At 37.5% G+C, this 23,902-nt stretch overlaps 1 protein-coding gene and 1 long non-coding RNA gene across 3 annotated transcripts in view; one reads left to right on the top strand and one right to left on the bottom strand.

The window, feature by feature from the left end:
• The window catches only part of LOC132368979 (uncharacterized), a 113,891-nt gene that overhangs the window by 17,939 nt on the left and 72,050 nt on the right, over positions 1–23,902 (bottom strand). The window lies entirely within an intron of this gene.
• SLC38A11 (solute carrier family 38 member 11) overlaps positions 1–23,902 on the top strand; it is a 52,612-nt gene that overhangs the window by 14,372 nt on the left and 14,338 nt on the right. Inside the window, exons 7-9 of one of the 2 annotated variants that reach the window (XM_059928004.1) lie at positions 850–929; positions 21,132–21,202; positions 21,874–22,035. In XM_059928004.1, coding sequence (XP_059783987.1) covers positions 850–929; positions 21,132–21,202; positions 21,874–22,035 — 313 coding nt within the window. The remainder of the gene's footprint in view (positions 1–849; positions 930–21,131; positions 21,203–21,873; positions 22,036–23,902) is intronic. The other variant, XM_059928005.1, reaches the window with a different exon arrangement.

Genomic DNA, 23,902 nt, shown 5'->3' with positions numbered 1-23,902 from the left:
TCTCCCATGAGCAAAGCAGAGTAGTTAGAAACACTGATCTGGAGTCAAGCTGAGCATCTGAGTTCCCCGTTGGCCACTTTCTAGCTATGTGACCGGATTCTTTCCCAATATCTGAGTGGATCAGAGGACTTATAATAGAACCTTCTCTCTAGTTAAAAACTAACAACCCAGGAAACAAGATTAATGACAATCAAATGAAATAAAAGCAATTTTATATTTTTCTTATCAGACAAAAATTTCTAAATTGTGCTTATCCATTTAAAAAATTAAGAGTAGAACACAGATTTAATGTAAAGAGTGCAAAGAACACATATACACACAGACCAGTTTATATTGTAACCAGTTAAAATAGTGACAGAAGAGAGAGGAAGTAGCAGAGAAGACTCTAGAAACACAGACCAAAGGGCAAAACCACAGAGGAAAACTAGACTTAATAGAGCTAGAAAACAGCAAGGAAAAAGCAGAGGCATCCGAAAATGTGTGTGAGTGGGTGGAGGGATGTTGTGTAGGAAGGGGCAGGGTAGGATAACAAAAGAAGCAAGAAGCAATTATAGATAGAAAAAAGCACAAGTCAACACTAAAATGAAACCTGAAGAAAAATGAAAACATTATTTCCCTTTATGAAATAGTCATATTTGGTACTTGTTCTATTTGGGGGGAAAAGAACTAAGACTATGATCTGATAAGAATGTACTTGCCTGAGATTATCAATACCAATCTGTAAGAATAAACTACTAAATTAAAAAACTGTACATAAGTTTACTCAAGTAAAAAGTGAATCACCTAATATTTTCAATAAAATTGTCTCTATTCTAAACTGACCATATATCTTTACATTTTCTTTTTCAGATCTCTCTTATTTCTACAGTTTTAACAACTCTGATTCTTGGAATTGTAATGGCAAGGGTAGTTTCATTGGGTCCACACATGTAAGTTTTGTTGCTTCATTGGTTGATATTTGATTTATACCCATCATTCAGATGTTCATATGATATATTATAAATGCAGAAACATAAAGTTATGATGGTACCAGAAGCATCATTTATCTTCAGTATTTGACAAAATGAGAGAAAGTGATTACATTTAAGTAGTAGCTGATGGGATTAAACTGAGTTTGCTTATTATTTTAATGGCCTGCCTAAAGAATTAAAATAAGGAAGGGATTTTGAATAGTGAGAAATAGGAACAAAGTAGAGAAGTGGTAGATGGCAGAAGGAGGAGAAATGGTAGATGGTAGAAATTTCTGTATCTATCTCACAGATGGATTTGTCCTTAACAAAGTTTTCACCAGTCTAGGTTGAAATGAGAAGAATAAAGAATATAGTGGATGTTTTTCTCTATTTAATGAAATGTAGTCACCTTGAAAACCACCCTTTATTCTCTACTAAGATTATATTCTTTAATTGTGTTAAAATGCTTTGTCATTTGTGAACTAATAGTGATAGTTGGTAATGATATTGATTTGTTTTTTAGATTATTATTTGGCCAAATAAAATGTTGGGAATTTGGCATTGGTTCCACAAATTTTAAAAATGTTACTTATCCGTGAAATTCAAAGTAGAGATTCTACTGATCTAAGCCACACAGTTCTTATGCTTTGATTATAGAATAGATTTATCAGATAAGGACTGGGTAGTTTGTATCCACTGTCCCAGGAGAATGCCGTAATGAAACTAGCTTAAAATAGCTTTAAACACAAAATTGGGTTCCCACAATGCACAATAACTATTTGTTGAATAAATTAATAAATAATACATTATGGAGGTTCCATGACACCTTAAATATTTTCTGTATCCTACATAAGACAAATAAAATTAATTTAAGACAGTCTCTAGCATAGTGCAAGGAACATGCTGGGTCTTCAGTTGTTATCTGTGAGGAAAAAAGGAAACCTGGTGAATAGCTATAATTGATAATGCCATCCCCAAGGTAACTTATTTTTTTCCTACTGATCATTGTTCTGCAAAATCACTTCATCTTCCACTATATATGACTTATGTCAGGCTTCTTAATTTACCAGGAAAATACCAAAAATTATGCCTTAAATTTATTTGAAAGGAAGTATGAAATATCTAGACTAACTGCATTTCATATGGTCTTTTCTTTAAAAAAAAAACTTTTTTTAAGGATTTCAATAAAAGGAAATAGCATAAATATCTGTAATGTTTATATTAATGTTCTCTTCAAATAACTTAATCCAAGTTCATAGTTGTATTAGTCAGTTTGACCTGCTGGAACAAAGTACTATAGACTGGGTGACATGAACAACAGATATTTATTTTCTCATAGTTCTGGAGGCTGGCAGCTTGGTTGGGTTCTGGTGAGGGATTTCCTCCTGACTTGCGGATGCCTGCCTTCCTGCTGTGTCCTCATGTGGCAGACAGAGGGAGAGACAGCAAGCTCTCTGGTGTCTCCTCTTATAAAGGCACTAATCCCATTAAGAGTGTCCCACCCTCATGACCTCTTCTAAACCTAATTATCTCCCAAAGTCCTCCTCCTTACCATCACGAATTTGGGTTAGGGCTTCAACATATGAATTTTGTGGGGAGCACAATTCAGTCCATAGCGATAGTGTTTTTGAAATGTACCTGGTTCACTTCAATATGGCCATTTATTCCTTCATCTAGTAAACACTTATTGAGTACCTATGGCTTCTAACTATTTCGCTGTGCAGCAGTTACTGCACATTGTTCACGATCAACTATGGATGAGGTATTTATTTTAAAAACAAAAAAGAAAAAAATGACAATACAGTATTAGGAGTGCAAAATAGAAGCATAAATGAGGGACAGTGTCAGTGCCGAAGAAGAGAGTTCTTGATAGTCTGAATTAAGGAAGTCTTCCTAGAGGAAGAGAAATATGATCTGGACGTTTTGAAAGAGGAATCTGAATTTTTCCAGGTAGATAAGGGTGTAAAAGGCATTACAGGCCTGGGAAAGGTAAGCTTAAAAGCACAAAAGCACATATTAAATTCTACTAGATGTATTTAACATCTATAACATTGGTACTGTATTCGGCTCTGGTTTTCAAAAGCTGAATTCACAGCAACGAAAGGCTAATAAGTGTATTGAACAAAATACAATAATAATTTTTCTTTAAAATTTTTAATTTTATAAGCCAGAACTATTTTAATTGAAGCCTTTATCATGTAGAGAATAAATCAAGTTATAATAAAAAGTGTTATAGATTTGGTAAATAGAGTACTATGAGGGAATATTGAGGGGAAAAAAAAGCAAGCAGCTAAAAGTTGGAAGTAAATAAATAAGCCATTAGTTGAGCCCAAGCAGAACAGTTTAAAGCAGTGATTTTCAACTCTGGCTTCACATTAGAATTACCTGAGTAGCTTTTAAAAATGCTGATGCCAGGGCCCCACTTGCAGAGATTCTGAAGGAATTGATGTAGGGGTCAGGCAACTGGATTTATTACTTAATGGTTTTGAGTTTGTGAACAAGGATCTAGAGCCTCTTGGTTTGAAGATTAAAATCATGAGTACACATTTTAACGGACACATTTCTAAAAATAGGCCAGAGACTTTGTGTTATTTTAGTTACTGTTGTGTCATTATTTTTCATGATTCATCCTTCAGTTATTTTTTTCAGTGTCTTCTATATACAAAATGTGTGTGAGATACTATTGTGAACACAAAGAGAAAGTATCTCTGCTCTGAGGGGTGCACAGTTTAGTGGGGAAGATAAGATGATACAAATGACTGTCATATAGGCAGTGTATCTTGATACAGAGGAAAGAGGAAGGAGAAGCCACTTCCTGGTGGTGCTAAATGAATTGATTTTTATGGCCAAGAGCTATTTATTTCTGTTGTAAACAAAATGTGACCTGTATCTTTTTAACCTTCCTCTAGTGCTGATAATCATATTTTATCTGAGTCTTTGAAGTTTCTCTAATAACAGGGATTATTTAGTTAACTCTTTCAATATTTAAATATTAAGGAAGTGTGTTTTTTAATACTGTGCTGCCTTTTATTTCTGTTTGAATACTACTGCAAACAACTTCTGTTTGTCCAGAATCAGGCCTGTTTACAATCAGGCTAATCAAATCCCATGTTTAGGGGCTGGCATAGTAGCTAGTCAGGCAGGCTTTTCTCTGAAAATATGACAGCCGCGAACGCTTATAATCCATAAAACATGAGAAATTCAATACTCCATGTGTGTTTTTCCTCATTTTTTTGTTCAGATGAATGATCAGAAACCCTGTACTTTTTCATAGGGCTTTTAAAGTGGTATTTGAAAAAGATCTTTAAACCCAGTATCAGAAAAGAGGAAGGTCTGCAATGGCGACTGGTATTGACCTTGTTACTATGGAAACACCTTTGTAGTGGTTGTGTTTTAAAAATAAAACATACAATTCAATTTCCTTTTCCATAACTCATAGGGCCATAAACTCTGCTTTTTGATATGATTTCAAATATCTCACAGTCCAATGACTTTCATTTCTTTTTGGAAATAATGTTCAGTTTTATTGTGTTTTCTAACCTTTTGCTTTCTAAAAACTGAGGTGGCAAGGCAATCTAATTGCTTTCCAGAAAGTGTGCTAGTATCAAAATGCAATAACACATTTCTCCCATTTTTTTTCAAACTACAATCAGAGGCATTATCACTGTGAAAACCTTCATTCTGTGCCTCATTAATATTCAATTCTTTACATTCAGGATGGAAATGATAGCATGCAGTCCAAATTTATAACTAGTCTCCCTTCATATAACATCTCTTTTAGAGCATTTTAATCAATAGTGTAGTGTTCCAAACATAATTTCAAAAAATGTATCTACACTTTTAACAGGTATTTATGCATACAAAATGTGCCTTTTCCAAGGATCTCAGTACATACTAGTTTTGTTACCCCTTATTCATTCTAACCCTGAAATTCCACAATTATAGCTATATATAAAGAGGAACTAGAGGGGATTAAAGAAGGATCAGAAAAAAATGGGTAAAGACAAAGGAATAGTGCATATTTGAAAAGGGAATGATTAGTTCTGGCAAATACCAGCCACTGATTTTTTTTTGATGATGCATAAATTATTGCCTTTTTTGTTGCAAACGACAACAACCATAGAACCATAACTGGTTGAGGCAAGAGAGAATTTATTGACTCACACAGCTATAAAGTTCAAGGCTATTTCTGTTATTAGGTTTGGTTGGACTTAGGAGCTCAGTCAACAAAATCATAGTTTTTCTTTTTTTATCCTTTGGCTTCATATCCTATTTTGGCTCTAGTTTCTGAAAGACTTTCCCCTCATTGTGACAAAATGGCAGTGGCAATCTTAGCCTACATCTATTCAAGTCCAAGTCCATAAAAATAGAAAGAGCTTTCTCTCTTATTTTACCTCAAACCTCACTTCCTGTATTAGTTCTGATTGGCTCTAGTGAGGACCCATGACGCTCATGCCTTGTATTGAGTTGCTTATGTTTATGTTACATGCCTACCTTTGAAGCTAAGGATGGGATCAGCTCAACTAAAGCACATAGACTATGAGCAGAGGAAAAGGTATCCCAAAGGAAATCAAGGCAATGATGATGCCACGATACGAGGGAGTAGACTTTGCGTGGTGTAAACTACAGATGTCCACTTGAGGTGACAGGAGGTTACTGGTGACCTTCAGGAGTTTCAATCAAATGATATAGGTGGAAGGTAGCTTAGAGAGAATTAAGATCTAAGTGAATTTGGCCAAAAAAAAAAAAAAACCAAACCCTTTTGCTTATTAAGAGCCTCAATGAATGAAAATCTCAGGACAAAACAGTGGCTTAAGGCAGTAAGAAGTCTAAAAAATACCGTTTTTACCATGGGAGATATGGAACATGTTATAGACCAAGGCAGAAGATGGAGTGAAAGTCCCCCAGGAGATCTTGAAAAGTTGGAATTCATGATATAGAGTGCTCCTTGGAGAGGATTGAAGTAATGAGATAATGAAAATGATCTTAGGACATTAAAAATTTCATATAAAAACATTCTCTGGCAAAGAAAATGTTCCTAAGGCTGCTTCCATGCTAACAAAATTTGCTCAAAATTTGTTCCATGCTAACAAAATTTGCTCAAATACCATTTGACTCTGTTCTGTAGCACTGCTAGAGCTAGTGTTATGTTTTCCCAGACCAGTTGCTGACATGAAGCAACAAATAGAACCATCATCTGACTTGAGTCTGCATGAAAATAGAAAAAAACAGCTGTAAGACAATATGTTCTCCGAGAAGATCAGTCCAGTCCCTGTGTCAGTGGAGCTGGAGGAGCAGCCTAGGTGGCTCGGTGTTAAGGATTCATCCCACTCATCATCAATTATTTTTTATAAATGGCTGCCTTAGTGAAGTGTGCTACCTGTGTGTTATTTCCGATTAGAAGCCAGACTGGTCTGTGGTACAGATTAACGACCAAAGAGCAAAAATCGAGTCGCCTGTTCTTTCAGCTAATAAGCATTTGTTAAATGTCTGGCTTATGCCAGTCCCTCTTTTAGGTCCTGAGGCTGCCAAGATGAGGAAAGCACAGTCCATGACCTCAGATATTTATAGTTTGTGAACGGGGAGAATAGACAGTTAATCTCGATATAATATTTAATAGAATTATGGCAAAACGCAATGGAAACAGGAAGGGCCCTTAGCCCAACCTGGGCAGGCAGGTAATATTTCAAGATAAGACAGTATGTGATCTGCTGTTTTTAAAACAACGTACTGGGATTAGCTGGGTCAAAAAAGGAGAGGAGGGAGGAGTGGGAAGCTACTATTGGCAGAAGTGAGTGAGGCCCAGAGGTGTGATGTGAATAATGACCTAAAGATTTAACGTTAACAGGAGGTACCTGGAGAAGGACACTGCCACTGGTTGGGGGAACTATCAAAGAACATAAAAGTGCATCCCTTGAGAATTTTCTCAAAAACTCTATCTTGCTTTTGTGTTTCTCCTCGAATATATATTTTATCATAGTTTTAACAATGGTCATGTCTCCATATTATCTCTTTTGAAAAACTGCCGAATATGGTGCTTTCCTGATCTACTGAGCTCTGCTCTCTCACCACCACCACCTATACAGCTTCTGTGTTAGGGAAGTAACCAGAATGTTGGTGATTCTGAGTTGAAAGTTTTGCTAGAGTGAACAAAGAAATGATCGTAGAGAGGTTGGTAGAGACCAACATGGAAGGAAAGCTTTACATGTAGTGCCAAGAAAGTTGGATTTGTTCTTTAGTTGATGGGACATTGAAAGTTCTTCAGCAGGACAGTAACACAGCGAGTCTTCATTTTGGACTTCTCGCACCGCAGAGGTGAGGATAGATGGGGGTTAAAGGCCTGGGAGGAGGCTATCTGTAGCAAGCATCCAGGCAAAAGACAACTGGAACAGTATAAAGGCAAGGTTGGCAGAAAAGAAAAGGAAAAAGAGGACGGTGTTGCCAAGGTTTCCAGCTTGGACAACCAGAATTGTAGATGGTCCAGAACTCACCACCAAAAGGAGAAAATGAAAAAGTCTGTTCTTCCAGTAAGCGTTTGCTAAATGCTTGGGAACATCGAGGAAAAACCCCAGCTTCTTTTAAGTTGTTAACCAGGATAAAAAAGGAAGCAGGTCTGGAAAAAACATAAGTTTTTAATTTTAATATCGATTTTGAGTAACCCTTGGGGTGGAGAGAGAGGAAAAAGAAGTTTTGGAAATGCAAGTTCGGAGTTTAGGGAGAGTCTGATATGTACAGGATTGTACAGGGACAGCATATAATAAGGTGAGGAATTCCCTGCCGGTCCAGTGGTTGGGACTCCGCGCTTCCACTGTTGGGGGGGAGGGAGGGAGGCACGGGTTCCATCCCTGGTCGGGGAACTGGGATCCCACATGCCGCATGGCACAGCCAATAATAATAATAATAATGTGAAGAGAGATACGACCCAAGTAGAACCCCAATGGTAAATACAATTGACCCTTGAACAACATGCGTTTGAACTGCTCGGGTCCATTTATTTGCGAATTTTTTTTCAATAGTAAATACTGCAGTACTACACAATCACAATTGGTTGAATCCACGAATGCGAAACTCAGATAGGGAGCGTCAACTATAAGTTATACTTGGATTTTCGACTGCTCTGAGGGTCAGTGCCCCTAAGCCCTGCATTGTTCAAGGGTCAACTACCATCATCTGGAGCTCACATCTGAAATTACATTTATTTTAATATAAACCTTGAGCACTTGCGTTTAAAAACAAAAGGATCAGTTTTGATGTTTAGAGCGATACCCAGGAAGAATGTTCCTGAACAGCTGTATGTGTTCATGTGGACCACAGCTGTCTATAGAACAGACTCAGAAGAAAACCGAGCTGGGAGCGAGGAAATGGCAGAGAGCTGTCAGCTGATGCGGAGCTAGGGAAATGGGCAGATCTGCTTATGTCACTAATAGCTTGGGGTGTGACAGGAAACGTGGAGCCTTTGTGTGCCAGCCAGAGCATTTAACTCCCAGATGTATCTGGTTGAAGAGGTTAATATGTAAGGCTCTCTTAACAAAAATGCAGGCTCCGCTGAGATTGTATGATTTGGAAGGTGCCTGTGTTTAGCTGAAAAGAGTTTGGTCAGGTACAACAGGCACATGTGGTGTCCGATCCTCCTGATTGGAGGTCAGATGTTCTGGTGATCAGAAGCAACTCCTATGCAGCTTGTTTTCTCCAGTCTGTGAAGACTGGAGATGTATTTGGTGGGACTTGCTTCCTACTTGCTTATTACTACAAATCTGCTGTTATAAAGATAAGGAAAAGTATGTCTTTCAAAATAGGATGCAAAACCTGAATCCAAGAACCCAAACTGAGATAATTTTGCAAAATGAATTTAAGCCCCCAAACCCTCCCCACCTCGCACACATAAGGAAGAGGCTTCTAAAAATTTTATAACTAAGCATGTCTGGATTTTTCAGAGTAAGAGAAGCAATCATTCTTGTAAAAGTATTTGCAAACTGCTACAAGCCAATCTGTATTTCTGTCAGTATTAAAATATGTTAAAACACTGGAAGCATTGCTTCTTAAATGATCTGAACCTTATAATAAACCTTCATTATGTTGCCATGATTTATTTGAAGTTTTGTAAGACATTTTAAAAGATCCTGCCTCTTCCCAATATTGCTTTCATTTGGATTTATTTTTCTCAAAAGAATATTCACGTATTTTTACAACATCAAATATTACAAATTGCTTTTAATGAAATAGAGCTGCCTCCTACCAAATCCTTTCCTATTTCAGCTGTATCTTTTGGCATTTACATTTTTACTTCTAGGTAATGTGCTTGTAACTACTATTTCTGGATTCTCACTGTTGTCATATAGTAGATGAGGATTTAGCTCTTTCAAATTATTTTTCTTCTTCCATATCATAATACGTGAAGACTTAACACAAGTTTCAAAATTAGTTATATTTCCCTTCTGGTACATTTTTTTCTAGAATCAAGACTTGCTTTTAGTTTTGTTTTTAATCATGTTTAGTTGGATGTTCAGTTTAGCTTTAAAAAAAAATTTTTGATTTTTTCAAAGCAGTTTTATGTTCACAGCAAAGTTGAGAGAGCGGTACAGAGGTTTCCCACAAATGCCCTGCCCCACACATGCATAGGCTCACCCATTATCAACATCTCCTACTAGAGTGGTACATTGGTGACAGTTGATGAATCTAAGTTAGTCCATCATAATCACCCAAAGTCCATAGTTTACATTAGAGTTCACTCTTGGTATTGTACATTCTGTGGGTTTGGACAAATGTGTAATGACATGTATCCATAATTATATCATCATACAGTGTATTTTCACTGCCCTAAAAATCCTATGTGTTTCCTCTATTCATCCCTTCTCCCCCACCCCTAACCACTGGCAACTACTGATCTTTTTACTGTCTCCACAGTTTTGCCTTTTCCAGAATGAAATACAGTTGAAATCATATAGTATGTAGCCTTTTCAGAATGGCTTCTTACACTTAGTAATATGCATTTAAGGTTCGTTCCTGTTTTTTCGTGGCTTGATAGCTCAGCTCTTTTTAGTACTGAGTAATATTCTATCATCTGGATGTACCAGAGTTTATTTATCCATTCACCTTCTGAAGGCCATCTTAGTGGCCTCCAAGTTCTGGTAATTACGAAGAAAGCTGCTATAAACATTGGTGTGGCAGGTTTTTCTGTGGATCATATGTTTTCAGATTCTTTGGGTAAACACCAAGCAATGTGATTGCTGGATCCTATGGTAAGAGTATGTTTAGTTTTATAAGAAACCATCAAACTGTCTTCCAAAGCAGCTGTACCAATTTGCATTTCCACTAGCAAAGAATGAGGGTTCGTATTGCTCCACATCCTCACCAACATTTGGAGTTGTCAGTGTTCTAGATTTTGGCCAGTCTAATGGCTGTACTTTTTTTTTTCTTTCTTTCAAGGTGTGTAGTGGTATCTCAGTGTTGTTTTTTTTTTTTTTTAATAAATTTATTTATTTTGTTTATTTATTTTTGGCTGTGTTGGGTCTTCACTGCTGCGTGCGGGCTTTCTCTAGTTGCGGTGAGCAGGGGCTACTCTTCATTGCAGTGTGCGGGCTTCTCATTGCGGTGGCTTCTCTCGTTGTGGAGCACAGGCTCTAGGCACGCGGGCTTCAGTAGTTGCGGCATGCGGGCTCAGTAGTTGTGGCTCACGGGCTCTAGAGCACAGGCTCAGTAGTTGTGGCACACGGGCTTAGGTGCTCCACGGCATGTGGGATCTTCCCGGACCAGGGATCGAACCCGTGTCCCCTGCCTTGGCAGGTGGATTCTCAACCACTGCGCCACCGGGGAAGCCCCTCAGTGTTGTTTTAATTTGCACTTCCCTGGTGACATATGGTTTGGAGCATCTTTTCATATGTCTGTTTGCTCTCAGGATCTGTTCTTTGGTGAAGGGTCTATTAGGGGGTCAGTGGATCTTTGGCCATTTTTAAATTGACTTGTTTGTGTTCTTTTTTTTTTAAGAAATTCCTTTATTTATTTATTTATTTTTTTATTTATTTTTTTATTTATTTATGGCTGTGTTGGGTCTTCGTTTCTGTGCAAGGGCTTTCTCTACTTGTGGCAGGCGGGGGCCACTCTTCATCACGGTGCGCGGGCCTCTCACTATCGCGGCCTCTCTTGTTGCGGAGCACAAGCTCCAGACGCGCAGGCTCAGTAGTTCTGGCTCACGGGCTTAGTTGCTCCGCGGCATGTGGGATCTTCCCGGACCAGGGCTCGAACCTGTGTCCCCTGCATTGGCAGGCGGATTCTCAACCACTGCGCCACCAGGGAAGCCCCCTTGTTTGTGTTCTTATTGTTGAGTCTGAAGTGTTCTTTGTATATTTTGGAGATAATGAGTCCTTTGTGAAATGTGTCTTTTAAAAATATTTTCTCCTAGTTTAGCTTTTGACTTTGATTATTTTTGTTACTCCTTTTCCAAATGCTGGAACATATAAGATAATCTACCAATCTTATTATTTTTCCTGGAGACCTCCTCTCAGAGCCTTTGTCCTCTTGCGCCTTTCTAGATAGAGTGATTTCTCAGTTTGCTGCCCCATTGTCTTTCTAGGACTTCCTTTCACCTCTTTTTTTGTGTTAGACACCCTACTTCCAGTTTCTCATATCTTTCTTTTTTTCTTTGTTTTCTCCTTTTGCTGGAGCATCCTGAGTAGCTTTCTGGTATGTCTGAGTCCTTTACACACGGGGGATTAGCAAAGTGAGTTAGCTCTTTCACATCTTTAGCTCCTTGTATGTCGTTGTAACTTAACACCAAGAATAACCCTTAATCTATGTACATGTGTGTATAGATAGAATCTTAAAAATGTAAAGGTTAATTTTATACTTTTTTTCCTTTCAAGTCTAAGATGTAATCCAAGTGGTGATTAAATAATCAGGCAATTTGCCTCTCTATCCATTTTAGATGTCCAGTATCTTAAGGTTTAATGAGTGCCCTCTTTTATTCAAACATTGAATTATCTTCCACTGGTGGTAGTCTCCACACCACTGTAGCAAAATTTATATCAGCACAGAGAAGCTACAGCTTAGCTGGGGAACTGACAGCTGGGCTAAGCTGTACCCTGGAGTGAGGTGAGCAGCTCCAGGTGCCCTGAGATTACCCAAGGGGTTTTCTGCAGCTGGAAGCTGCACTAATTTGGCAGACCCAGTTGTGCAGAAAAGTGTATGGGGTATGGTGGGTGGGATGGAATACCGACCACTTATCTGTCAGTATCTAAAGCATAAATGAATCTTTTCATCTTTTTCACCGTAATCAAAACCAAACGGCTGCCTGTTTGGTTGCATGTGTATCATCTGTTATCAAGATTAATTGTTTGCTTATTTAAAATAAGATAGCTTGCCTTTCTCAAGGTCCCTTCATTCTCTAAAAGAATATGAATACCATGATGAAGATTGCATTTCATGAACTTGCAGGTCCTTACACCCAGACTAAGGCATGTATTGTTACTTTAGTGATAACATGAGGAAAGGGAAAAAGAACAGAACGAGGTCCCATCTAACACTGATTGTCCGCTATATACCACACTCTCTCATTCATTTTCTCATGACCTTTGTGTCAGATATACAAAATACAATTAATATCGTCTCTGTTCTACAGCAGAAAACACTAAGACCAGTGTCATTAAGTAGTCTGCCCAAAGTCACCCTGCTAGTATATCATAAAGTTAAAATTTAAATCCTGCAGCGCCAGATGGAGGCACACACGGTCACTGTGCGCGAGTGGCTGTCCTCCTGGACGCAGGGGGACCCCGCCAGCCCCTCCCTCCCGGGAGATCACGCCAACCCCAGAGGAGACACGGAGCGACACGGTCAGAGCAGGGCCATGAGAGAGGGCTTTGGAATGGTGACCGCCGAGCATCCCCACCCCGAGTGTTTGTAACTGCCCAGAGGAATGTTCTCTTCTCCGTGTTATTTATTTGACTTTGTGCTCTATATTTGTCCAAGAGATGAAAGTTAAGTTTTGCGTTTACCGTTACAAGGAGTAAAATAACAAAACGAGAGTCGAGAATTGATAATAGTCATTTGCAGATCACAACCAGCTTTTCCCACGAAGTGACGAAATCTTAAAAACCTAATTTAGGTCTCAGTGAGACATTTTTGAATGTGTCTGAAGGGTTATTTGCAGAAGGAGGAATCTTAGGCATGAACATAGTCACTGCTCTCGGACGGTCGCTGGTGGAGACATTGCTCAGCTGGGTCCAGTTTCTCACTTTCCTGTCTGATTCAGAAAGAGCTTTACTTCCCTGCAGGAGTGAGACTTCATTTGCACCTTTGGTTTTTATTTTATTTTATTTTGTTTTCAATAGCCATCTCTCCGTAGAATGTGTATATAAATACCGGAAATCATAATCTAATTTTTAAGGAGTTTATGCTCATATTATTTAAGAATGACCTGAATTGTCTTTTTATTAATTGCCTTTTGAAAATCTGCAGTTAGGAAGTAATGTACATGTAGGATTTAGGAATGTCAGTCAGAAAATTATATTTTAAGAAATGTAATTATTTTATTTACCTTCTAAAGCCAAATATTCTTAGGCAGAAGTTCTCTGTTGTTTTTTTTTTAAACTGTACTTTTGTCTTTAATTCAAGAAGTAATTCTCTTTTTTTATTTATTTATTTATTTATTTATTTTTGGCTGTGTTGGGTCTTCGTTTCTGTGCGAGGGCTTTCTCTAATTGCGGCAAGCGGGGGCCACTCTTCATCGCGGTGCGCGGGCCTTTCACTGTCGTGGCGTCTCTTGTTGTGGAGCACAGGCTCCAGACATGCAGGCTCAGTAGTTGTGGCTCACGGGCCTAGTTGCTCCACGGCATGTGGGATCTTCCCAGACCAGGGCTCGAACCCATGTGCCCTGCATTGGCAGGCAGATTCTCAACCACTGCGCCACCAGGGAAGCCCTCTCTGTTGTTTTAGTTTCACTTTATTTTGAGGGTCTTTCCTTGTTATGAGTGCACAATGCCCACCTGTTTGACCCCTGGCCCTGCATGGCCTCACTCACCTTGGCCGACCCCCGGGCAGGCCTGATGGCCACCAGGACGCCCGCACAGACACCACGGTCAGCACACGCTGACCTGATGCGTGAGGCGTGGGGTGAGGCCTGAAGAGAGGAGGGGAGGGGAAGCGAGGAGGAGGAGCAGGGCCAGGGCTCCCGCAGGCTCCAAACCAGGGAGCAGGGCTTCCCCAGGCCTCACACTTCTTTGCCCTTGTGTGGCAATGTCCACCAGCGCCTGTGTGGTCATCAAGAGATATGCTGGCCTCTGTGTGGTGACAGCCTTCAGAAGGGTGAGAAGGCCCTTGACCCTCTCATCTGGAGAGCAGCGGAAGGGGCAGGTCAGCATGAGAGGGTCTTCCGAGGCTTATTTGAAATCAGACACCCCAGGTGTGTGAGGTCCCACCTAGAATGACTGTGAGCCTCGAGGTGTGTAAGCTTGCCCCTAGTTTGCTAAGATGATCTAAAATAATGTTTTACTGTTCCAAGTTAGAGAAGAGAGAGCGAGAGAACGGGTCTGTGCGGCCCCCTGTGCAGGTCGGCTGGTCTGAAGATGAAGTCTGCCGTGTTACTGATCAGGCCAGACACGCTCGTGTCAGCGCATCACCTGGGTCTCTCTTGTGCAGAAAACAGCATGGTGTTTTTACTCTGCTTGTGTTCTCTCACAGTATGCTCTTAGAAGGTTAATTGATAAGATTAAAGTAGCCTTAATCACAAAGATGTTTAGTGTTTAAAAAAATTCCCCAGCAAGTATTGGAACTTCTAAAATATGTATATCATTTGTACAGGGTTAATCTTGGAAATTATACTTGAAAACTTTATTATACTCTTCATTTTAAGTTGGAAATCGTTTTTGACAAAATTGTTTTGTACCATTGGAAAAGAAAAATGGTAATTTATGTTCTTAAAAAAAAAAAAATTTAAATCCAAATCCACCTGACCCCAGAGCTCATTATTTGTTTCTATTTGAGCTTGCTGTATTCCGTATGTTTTTCCTTAGTCGAGAGAAAGTTCCTTCACAGTGGAAATTAAGTTCATTATTGTTCTAGTTGTCCCTTATTGATAATATTAATCACAGTTTTATCTATAGCCAGCAAATAATCACATTAAATGAAAGAAGCAGGTAGGAGCCAAATGGGGATAAAGAGCTGGTTTATGCATTACTAGGTAACATTAACACTTGCTGAAGAGATGCTATCGACCGCAGTGGACTAACTTCAAAACTGTTGGCTTCCATTGCAAACTCTAGACACACACCAGGAAATGTGGTTGGTTTCAGTTCTCAGGGAAATGAACTTTGACGGCGCCAAAAGAAGAATCTAAAACAAAAAGAAACTCGAGAGTAGTTCTTATTTGGGGGTTTCTTCAGAAGAAAATTAGCCTCTCTTTGTACAAAAGAAATACTCCTGAAGAGTTGTATGTTAATATGTTTGATTTTGGAAAATCATTTGAAAACCATTTCCTATTACAGGTTACTTATTGTGAATTATTCTTTAAAATTAAAAAAAAGGAAAGTGCTCATCCTATAATTTAATCACTTTGTAATAACAGATTAGTCTTTCCTTGATTCATATTTAATAATATTTCAATATGACTACTATGTACTGTGTTTTCCCCCTATGTCTGTATTCATAATGACAGTTTTGATTTGTTTCTCCCAGTTTGTTATTTTTTTGCTTTCTTCATCTTCTTTTTCTTTTCTTCTTCTTGTTTTTTTCTTTCTCAAATTCTCTGGTAGCCATGGTTCTTTATAAGTTAACAAAGTATTATTCTTGTCTACTGTTACACTCATCTCATCCTTTCTTCTACTTGCCTCTCAGGAAGTTCAGTTGGTAAATAGTAGCTGAAACTTACCGCATAAGCTACACTGCAGGAAAAATAAACCCTCTTTAAGTAAATTCTTTAACTCTTCTAGACCATTAGAAGCTAATTAGGTTTTCTGCAACAAAAGTTACCTATACCACTCCTTTTAGATCTATGTTGTCCAACACAGTAGCAACCAGCCACATATGACTTTTTTTTATTTTATGATTTTTTATTGAAGTATAGTTAATTGACAATGTTGTGTTAGTTGCAAATGTTAATTTACAGTGTTGTTTACATCAAAGCGATTCAGTTATACATATAAATATATATATATAAATATATATATAGTCTCTTTCAGATTTTTTTCCATTATAGGTTATTACAAGATATTGAGTATAGTTCCCTGTGCTATACAGTAGGTCGTTGTTGTTTACCTATTTTATATATAGTAGTGTGTATATATGTTAATCCCAAACTCCTAATTTATCTCCCCCCACATGTGACTATTTAGGTAAAATTAAGTAGAATTAAAAATTAATTAACTCTAGCCATAATTTTAAATGCTCAGTAGCCACATGTGTATAGTGGTCACCATATTGCACAGCACAGATGTAGAACATTTCCATCAGCACAGAAAGCAATTGTAAGGGAGCAAAATTTGCCATGCCAAAATGTGTCTCTTTGGCAGGTGGATTATTTTGAGCTGAAAACAATCAAGACCCAAAAGACTCAGGAAGTACCTTTGACCTTCTTCCTCACTGCCTAAAAGAATTCAGATAGAGGGACGTTCCTGGAATAGAGCAATCACCAGAGATACCTGCAAAGAATATGTGCTAGGTGTGGTGGAGAAACTTGGCAAGGGCTAGAGATCAGGGTCCACTAAATGTCCCATGTCTCCACATGGCCCAGCAGACATTTCTTTACCAAACATTTACTTTTCCATCTTCATGTGAATTGCCTTCCTCCCCTTCAAAGTCCCAAACCACTACCCCCAACATCCTTGTTTGTCTTTAGCTAAAGATGGTATTTAAGGTGAGGGTTTTGGCCATTTTGGCGAGTTACTCAGTTCCCCTGGGTCTCTCCCATGTATACCTGTCATTAAACTTCTGTTTGATTTTCTCCTGTTAATCTGTCTCATGTCAATTTAACTCTTAGAGCAGCCAGAAGAACCTAGAATAGCGGAAAATGTCTTCCTCCCCAACACAGTATTGTATGCTGCTATTCTAGATGATCATACAGAATAAAAAATATTTGACCTCTTTGTTTTGTCTTTTTCTCTGCAGCATTTCCAGTGGTCATAACACTGATTGCCACATTGGTAGTGTTCAGCAAATATTTGTTGAAAATTGAATGATTTGAATGACTTTCCAGCAGGAAGAATGTAATTTTAGTTATAAACTATTTATGGAAATTTCAGCTTAAAAATTAAGTTCAAATCCAAAAAAGATTTCATGTAGAAAATATTGTATAATTATATAAAGTTCAGAAAGCTTTAAATTGGGCTAAATCTTTTTTGAAATAATTTTCTGTATTTGGTTCCAGTCTTTATCGACAATAGACTATCATATTTAAAAGTCAATTTACTTCTCTTTCCATAGCAGTAACTATAATTCTTAAGTTGGATTCATTTTTCTTTTCCCAGACATAACTGTTATTCTTAAGTTGGTTTGAATCATTCCTGTTCATGCTTTTATACTTATACTATGCACTTATGTATTGGCAATAGTATTAGTATTGATTAGTATGTTTGTCAAATATACATAAATAATCACTATGGTAAAAAAAATGTACATTCTCTAATATAACTCACTATTTTTCCCTCAATATTGTATTCAGTATATTTCCATTTTGATAAAATTAGCACTGGGTGACTTTTTAATTGCTCTACAGCATACACTCTGATGGTTTAGAGATTTAGAAATGTAATTGTTTGCTTATAAGCTTTGAGTACCTTAAACTTTACTAGATACTGCCAAGATCTTCTCCAAACTGTTTTACAGTTTACAATTCCCTCCATAATAACTGTATCTTGTCCTAGCAACTTCTCAACATTGCTATTATTGAAGTAGGTATAAAAATTTTTTTTAATGTATTTCATTTGAGTTTTTCTAATTATGAAGGAGGGTGAGGAACATACAGCGTATTTGTTGGCCATTCTCATTTCCTTTTCTGTCAATTACCTGTTGTCTATTGTTCATTGGAATATCTTTTTATTATGATATGCAGTAGCATTTAATATACACTGGATAATAACCCTTTCTTGGTTATATGCAAGAAACATTTCATCTCCCAATTTTTAGCTTTTATTTTTTAACTTTGAATATGGATTATTTTATTATACAGACATTTTATATTAATATTTACCTTCCATTGATTTTATCAGGTTTATCAATTTTTACCTTTATGGTTTTTGCCTTTATAGGTTTAAAACAATCTCTCCTCCATCGATATTATGTTTTATTCTTTGAAATTAAATATTAATTTGGAGAGAATTGACATCTACATGATATTGAGTCTTCCCATTCATAAATATGGATATGGTATATCTCTCCATTTGTTTGTCTTTCAATAAAATTATGTCATGCCATTAATATTATGCATATCTTTAAAAATATTTAGTGTTTTTGTTGTCACTGCCATTTAAAAAACATTTTAACTGGTTCTTTTTTGTATACATCAACCCTATTAATTTTTGTATATTGAGCTTGTATCCAGTGAAGTTGCTGAATGCTCTTATTAATTTCCAATAGCTTGTCAGTAGATTCCCCTGAATTTTCTGTGTACATAATTATATTGTGTCCAAGTAATTTATCACTTTCCAATGATTACATATCTTATCACTCAGTCTTATTTTATTGCATTAGCTAGGAGTTCCAATAGTATATTCTGAAAGCAGTGATAGTGAACATCCTCATCTAGTTTCTGCCTTTAATTGTAATATTTCTAACTTTTCACTTTTAAATATGTCACTTGCTATAGGTTTTGGTATATATTCCTTATTAGGTTAAGGAAGTTCTACTTTAATAATAGCGTGCTTAGCATGCTTGTCAAAATAAATACTGGATTGTACGCTTTTCTACCTATTTTGAAATGGTCAGTCATAAGCTTTTTTCTCCATTAATCTGTTAATGTGATGACTTTTACTAATAGATTTTTCTATTACTGAACTACTCTTGCACTTACTGGAAAAAACTCTTCTTAGACATGATTTTTTTCTTAAACATTGCTTGATTGCATTTGATAATATTTCACTTTCTATTTCAGCATCTATATTCTAAAGTCAGAGCAGTCTGTAACTTCATTTTCTCACCCACACTGAGTATCAAGATTTCATAAAATATACCAAGAAACTTTCTCTTTTCTTTTTTCTGTGGAACCATTTTTCTGGAACTCAATCCCAGGCTAATTTACAAAAGGTTGGAAAACCATATTCAATGTCTCTTTCCTTCTCTTTATCTAGATTTGGACACACATTTTTTCCTATCTGTAACATGTTTTTGGTATTTTCCATCTTGTAAAATCAGCATCATTAGCTGAACACAGAAAATCCAAAATCATCGTAGGTACTATTTCACACTCCATCTTATCTAGGAATATCAAGGAACCATATGGACCAGGAAAAACCTTTTAAACTTAAATGAAAGAAGAAAAATAAAAATAAAACTCCTACCTTTTCATTACTAATATAAGAGTTAAAAAGTAGGGCACCACCACAATCTGTACTGAAAGGAAAAATGAATATTATTCACCTGGAAATACCCTACCAGGGAAAGTAGATCATTTAAAACATATTAGAAAGTTAAAAATCTTCAAGCTTCTACAATTGTTAGTGCTGCCTTTTCTCAAAAAAATGTTTAAGGACTGTGGACAAAATTTGTATTTTTCCACATTAACATTGGAATTTGACAGGTATGCTGCTGTCGGTAATGTTCACTGCAATGAGTAGTGGAAGCAGCAGGTGGCAGCAGCTCCCACTCAACAAACTATGGGATTCTGAGCAAGCATTGTAACAGCAGGAGGCCTCCCTTGCATTGCTCCTTAGTTCGTGTCTGTAATGTTCATTTCAAATATGGAAAGAAGTAATATAATGCATAAATCCCACTAACTTTGACAAAACAGATGAGACATTTTTGTGTCTACAATGAGAATGAATAACAAACTTAGGAAATAGATGGATTTATACCTAGTGCCTTTATGCTTTCTAGGACCCTTCTTCCCTGTCCCCCTCTTCTATCTTATGCCTTTTTTGGGTCTCACTGAAGCCTTTCCTTTTCAGGGAAGCTGGCCATACTTTTGGACATTTGCTACCTTCTATTAAATGACACTATAATAATAACAATGTTAATACATAAGCTGATAATACCAGTGACCATTTATTGAATACTTACTGTATGCTAGGCTCTCTTCCAAAGTTTTACTTTTTTTTCTTATTTAATTTACACAATAACTCAGTGAATTTGGTACTATTATAATTATCCTCATTTTATAGATATCAAAACTGAAGCACAGAAAGGTTAAGTACTTTGCCTAAGATCACATAGCTAATAAGTGGATGGGGCCAGAAGATCACACAGGCTGTCTGACCTTGGAGCCTGTGCAGAGACGTATTCAAGCTATTTAAAGTGCATATATTTCTAAAACCTCTTTGAGAAGTGTATATACAGGTGGGAATTTGAGGCAACTGGCAGTTCAGTAAGGAAGAGACGGACAGACCAAAGAGACGGATCTCAACTTCTTTACTTACTGTTTGTGGAAGCTTGACCAGATATGTCACCACCCAGAGCTTGACTTTCCTAGTGCATTAAATGGTGATAATAATACTTAAGTGTTATTGTGAAGATTGAGATAGCATAGGATAGTTCCTAGAACATAGTTAAGTACCTTTTCAATTAATATTAGTTCAAGCCTACCTTTCTCAATAAAGTGTAGTGCCAACTGTGAATTTCCCATGGGTAGGATGAACCTGGAAGAGTTAAAGGGAAATAAAGGGCAGCATTGATTAACTGAGGAAGAACTTTGCATTATTAATGTTTGAATCTCCCTCAACAAGTATCTCAAATGATGAGTGCATAACAAATGTTTGTTGCTAAATTGATAAGTAGATAAAGTCACAGAGTTAAGTGGTCCATTTTAAATATGTAATACTAGAGTCTCTCCAAGTCATTGGCATGCATTTTCAAGGACTGAGGTTAACAGTAACATTGGTGTTCCTGGGAAATTTATTTACAATTTTAAAAAGATGAATGGGAGCCCCTTATTAATTTCTGACTTAAAGATGTTCAATTTATAGTGTGACATCATTTCTTGTTTTCTTTTATGCTTATGCTTGCATTTGTTTAATCATTCGTCAAATTAACTGATTTCTCTTCTAGACCAAAAACAGAAGATGCCTGGACATTTGCAAAGCCCAGTGCTATTCAGGCTGTTGGTGTAATGTCGTTTGGTGAGTAGATAGTTTCCAAGGCCCTTTCTCAATATGGAGTCTTCTGTACCATGAAAAAGTGCTGTGTTTCATATTTGTGTCTGGAGAGCAGATGTCCTAAGTTTTAGACTTCCCATTAGCAGCATATGATCCAGTTTGTGCCAACATAAAATTAGGCTCAGACTTTTCTCACTCATCACCAGAATTTGCTTCTATTTGGACAAGTCTCTTCCTCATGCAGAAAACTCATTTAAGTCTTCTTGTTTCTTAACTTGAAAATCTAGCAAGTGTTATGGACTTCTTCAAAACCTTGCACACAAAGTATTGTGAATTGGCCCTCTAAAGTTACTCTGTTATATCCCAGATGGGAAAGGAAGCTCTGGACTGAAAATATGGTGCTGTTTAGATTTCCTTTAAGATTGGAAAGGCCACTGGGAAATGGGAGAGAAAGTTGGACAGGCCTGGTATATATCAAGAGTGACATGAGGAGAATATAAGCCTAATGCAAATGAAATTTCTCTTTCCTACAGCTGTTAGAAAGAAAGATTATTTCTGACATATTTAGTAAATTAGTATATTTGAACTTCAGTTCATTAGTATTTCAAAGTAGCATACATCTCTGAATTTTCAGAAGGAAAGGGAGAACTATGGTGCTTGCTTTAATAATGCTTTTTTTTTTTCTTGTATTGCAGCATTTATTTGCCACCATAACTGCTTCTTAGTTTATGGTTCTTTGGAAGAACCCACAGTAGCTAAGTGGTCTCGCATCATCCATGTGTCCACATTGATTTCTGTATTTATCAGTATTCTCTTTGCTACATGTGGATACTTGACATTTACTGGCTACACCCAAGGTAAAATGAAAAATTCAGTATTAGCATATTTTGGTGTTCATATGGAGTGGTGCTGTCACTTCTCATTTTAAGTACAATTATACCCAATGTTCTACTTCAGAGGAGAACCCATTCTCTCCTCTACCTTCCTGCCTCTCCTAGTTTTCCTAATTTTCTCCTTTTTAAACTGCTAAGCTTCTTCTGTAGTCCATTCTCCCTCCTTCCATGGTATCACTTCGAAGCACATGAATTCCAGCTTCCCTCTGTACTAGTCCAATGCAGTTTCACTTTCAGGGACACCAATATCCTTCCACTCTTCAAAGATAACAGTCTTCTTCTTGGTTCTGATTTTCATGGACCTCTCTGAATCACTTAACAGTTCTGTACATTCTTTCTTTCCTCCCGCAGAGAAAAGAGCACTACCATACCATCATTCACTCCCTTAATATTTTTTTCTCTCTGAGTGATTCATCTTTACTTTCTCCTACCTCCTCTCCCTCTCTCCCCCCAACCCCCATTAACTGGCTCAAGCAAGTTGGCTTTTTTTTTTCTCAACAAATTCTTGGAGATTTTCATTGTTTTAACTCTAGTCCAGAACTTTCTTTTCATCTCCAGCCTCTTGCCTGCAGGACATTTCTACTTAGTTGTTTCACTCTTGCCTTAAACACAAAATACATCTTTCCCACAAAACCAGGGCTTTCCCTCCTCACCCCAACTCTCATCCCAGGACCCCACACTGAATTCACTTCTCTTTTCTTCTGTTCATCCAGGCCCAACAACTGAATGGTCATCTCTTCTACATCCTTGACCCTTACGTTCACTCATCTCTGTAGTGTGAGAGTTAGGGTATTCTGACAGCCTGCTAAATACTGTGATTCATGCATTTCACAGCTTTTGCAGGTCTGTTATCTCATTTGACCTTCAGACAACCCTAGGAAGGTAAGTGGAATAACTAGTTTTACCCCCTGCCTAGAACACAAAGAGGCGGAGTAACTTGCCCAAGCTGGCTGCTGACAAAGTAGAAAACACATCTCCTAACTTTCAGTCCCATTTTCTTTCCATTCCATCTTGTCGTCTACCCCATTTTGGTTACATCTGGCCCATTAAAAACTGTCTCTTAGCCTTAGTTCTGCTTAGCTTACTTTTCGGATGACACTGAAGTACTCTTGGGTGGGTGGTACATTGTTCCAAATGCAGGTTACAGGTGACTATGATTAAAGGGAGAGATTTCGCAAGAAATAAAGAAGATGGCTTCATAAAAGAGTGATTAATAACATAATCCCAGTGCCATCAAAAATATAATACCTGTGTGTGCCATTAGAGTGCAGTAATGAAGTGACCTTGAAAATCTTGATAAAAATTGTTTCAAAACATTGCCATGTATCACTATTGCTACATAGTTTGCAAAGACAAATAACCTGTAGGCTCCAGTCTGCACAGGACCTTGGTTTTAATTGCCTTTTCTGTAAGACATAAACCCTTTTTCTTAGTCACACCTTCCTGGTGTTTTTTGTTTTGTTTTGTTTTTTTTTTTTTTTTTTTTTTTTTTTTTTTTTAAATCATAACCCTTAGGTCATGATGTTAGCTGACATACCCACTTTGGATGGGAAGCTTTTTTTTTTTTTTTTTTTTTTTTTTAAACTATTTAAGGTTAACTCACACTTATTTCGAAGAGCGGATTTTTTTTTTAATTATTTATTTATTTATTTATTTTTGGCTGTGTTGGGTCTTCGGTTCGTGCGAGGGCTTTCTCTAGTTACGGCAAGTGGGGGCCACTCCTCATCGCGGTGCGGGGACCGCTCTTCATCGCGGTGCGCGGGCCTTTCACTATCGCGGCCCCTCCCGTTGCGGGGCACAGGCTCCAGACGCGCAGGCTCAGTAGTTGTGG

This window comes from Balaenoptera ricei, chromosome 7 (assembly GCF_028023285.1).
Source record: "Balaenoptera ricei isolate mBalRic1 chromosome 7, mBalRic1.hap2, whole genome shotgun sequence".
NCBI lineage: Eukaryota > Metazoa > Chordata > Mammalia > Artiodactyla > Balaenopteridae > Balaenoptera > Balaenoptera ricei.
Note: the sequence above shows the minus strand (reverse complement) of the source record. Positions and strands in the feature narration are given on the sequence as shown.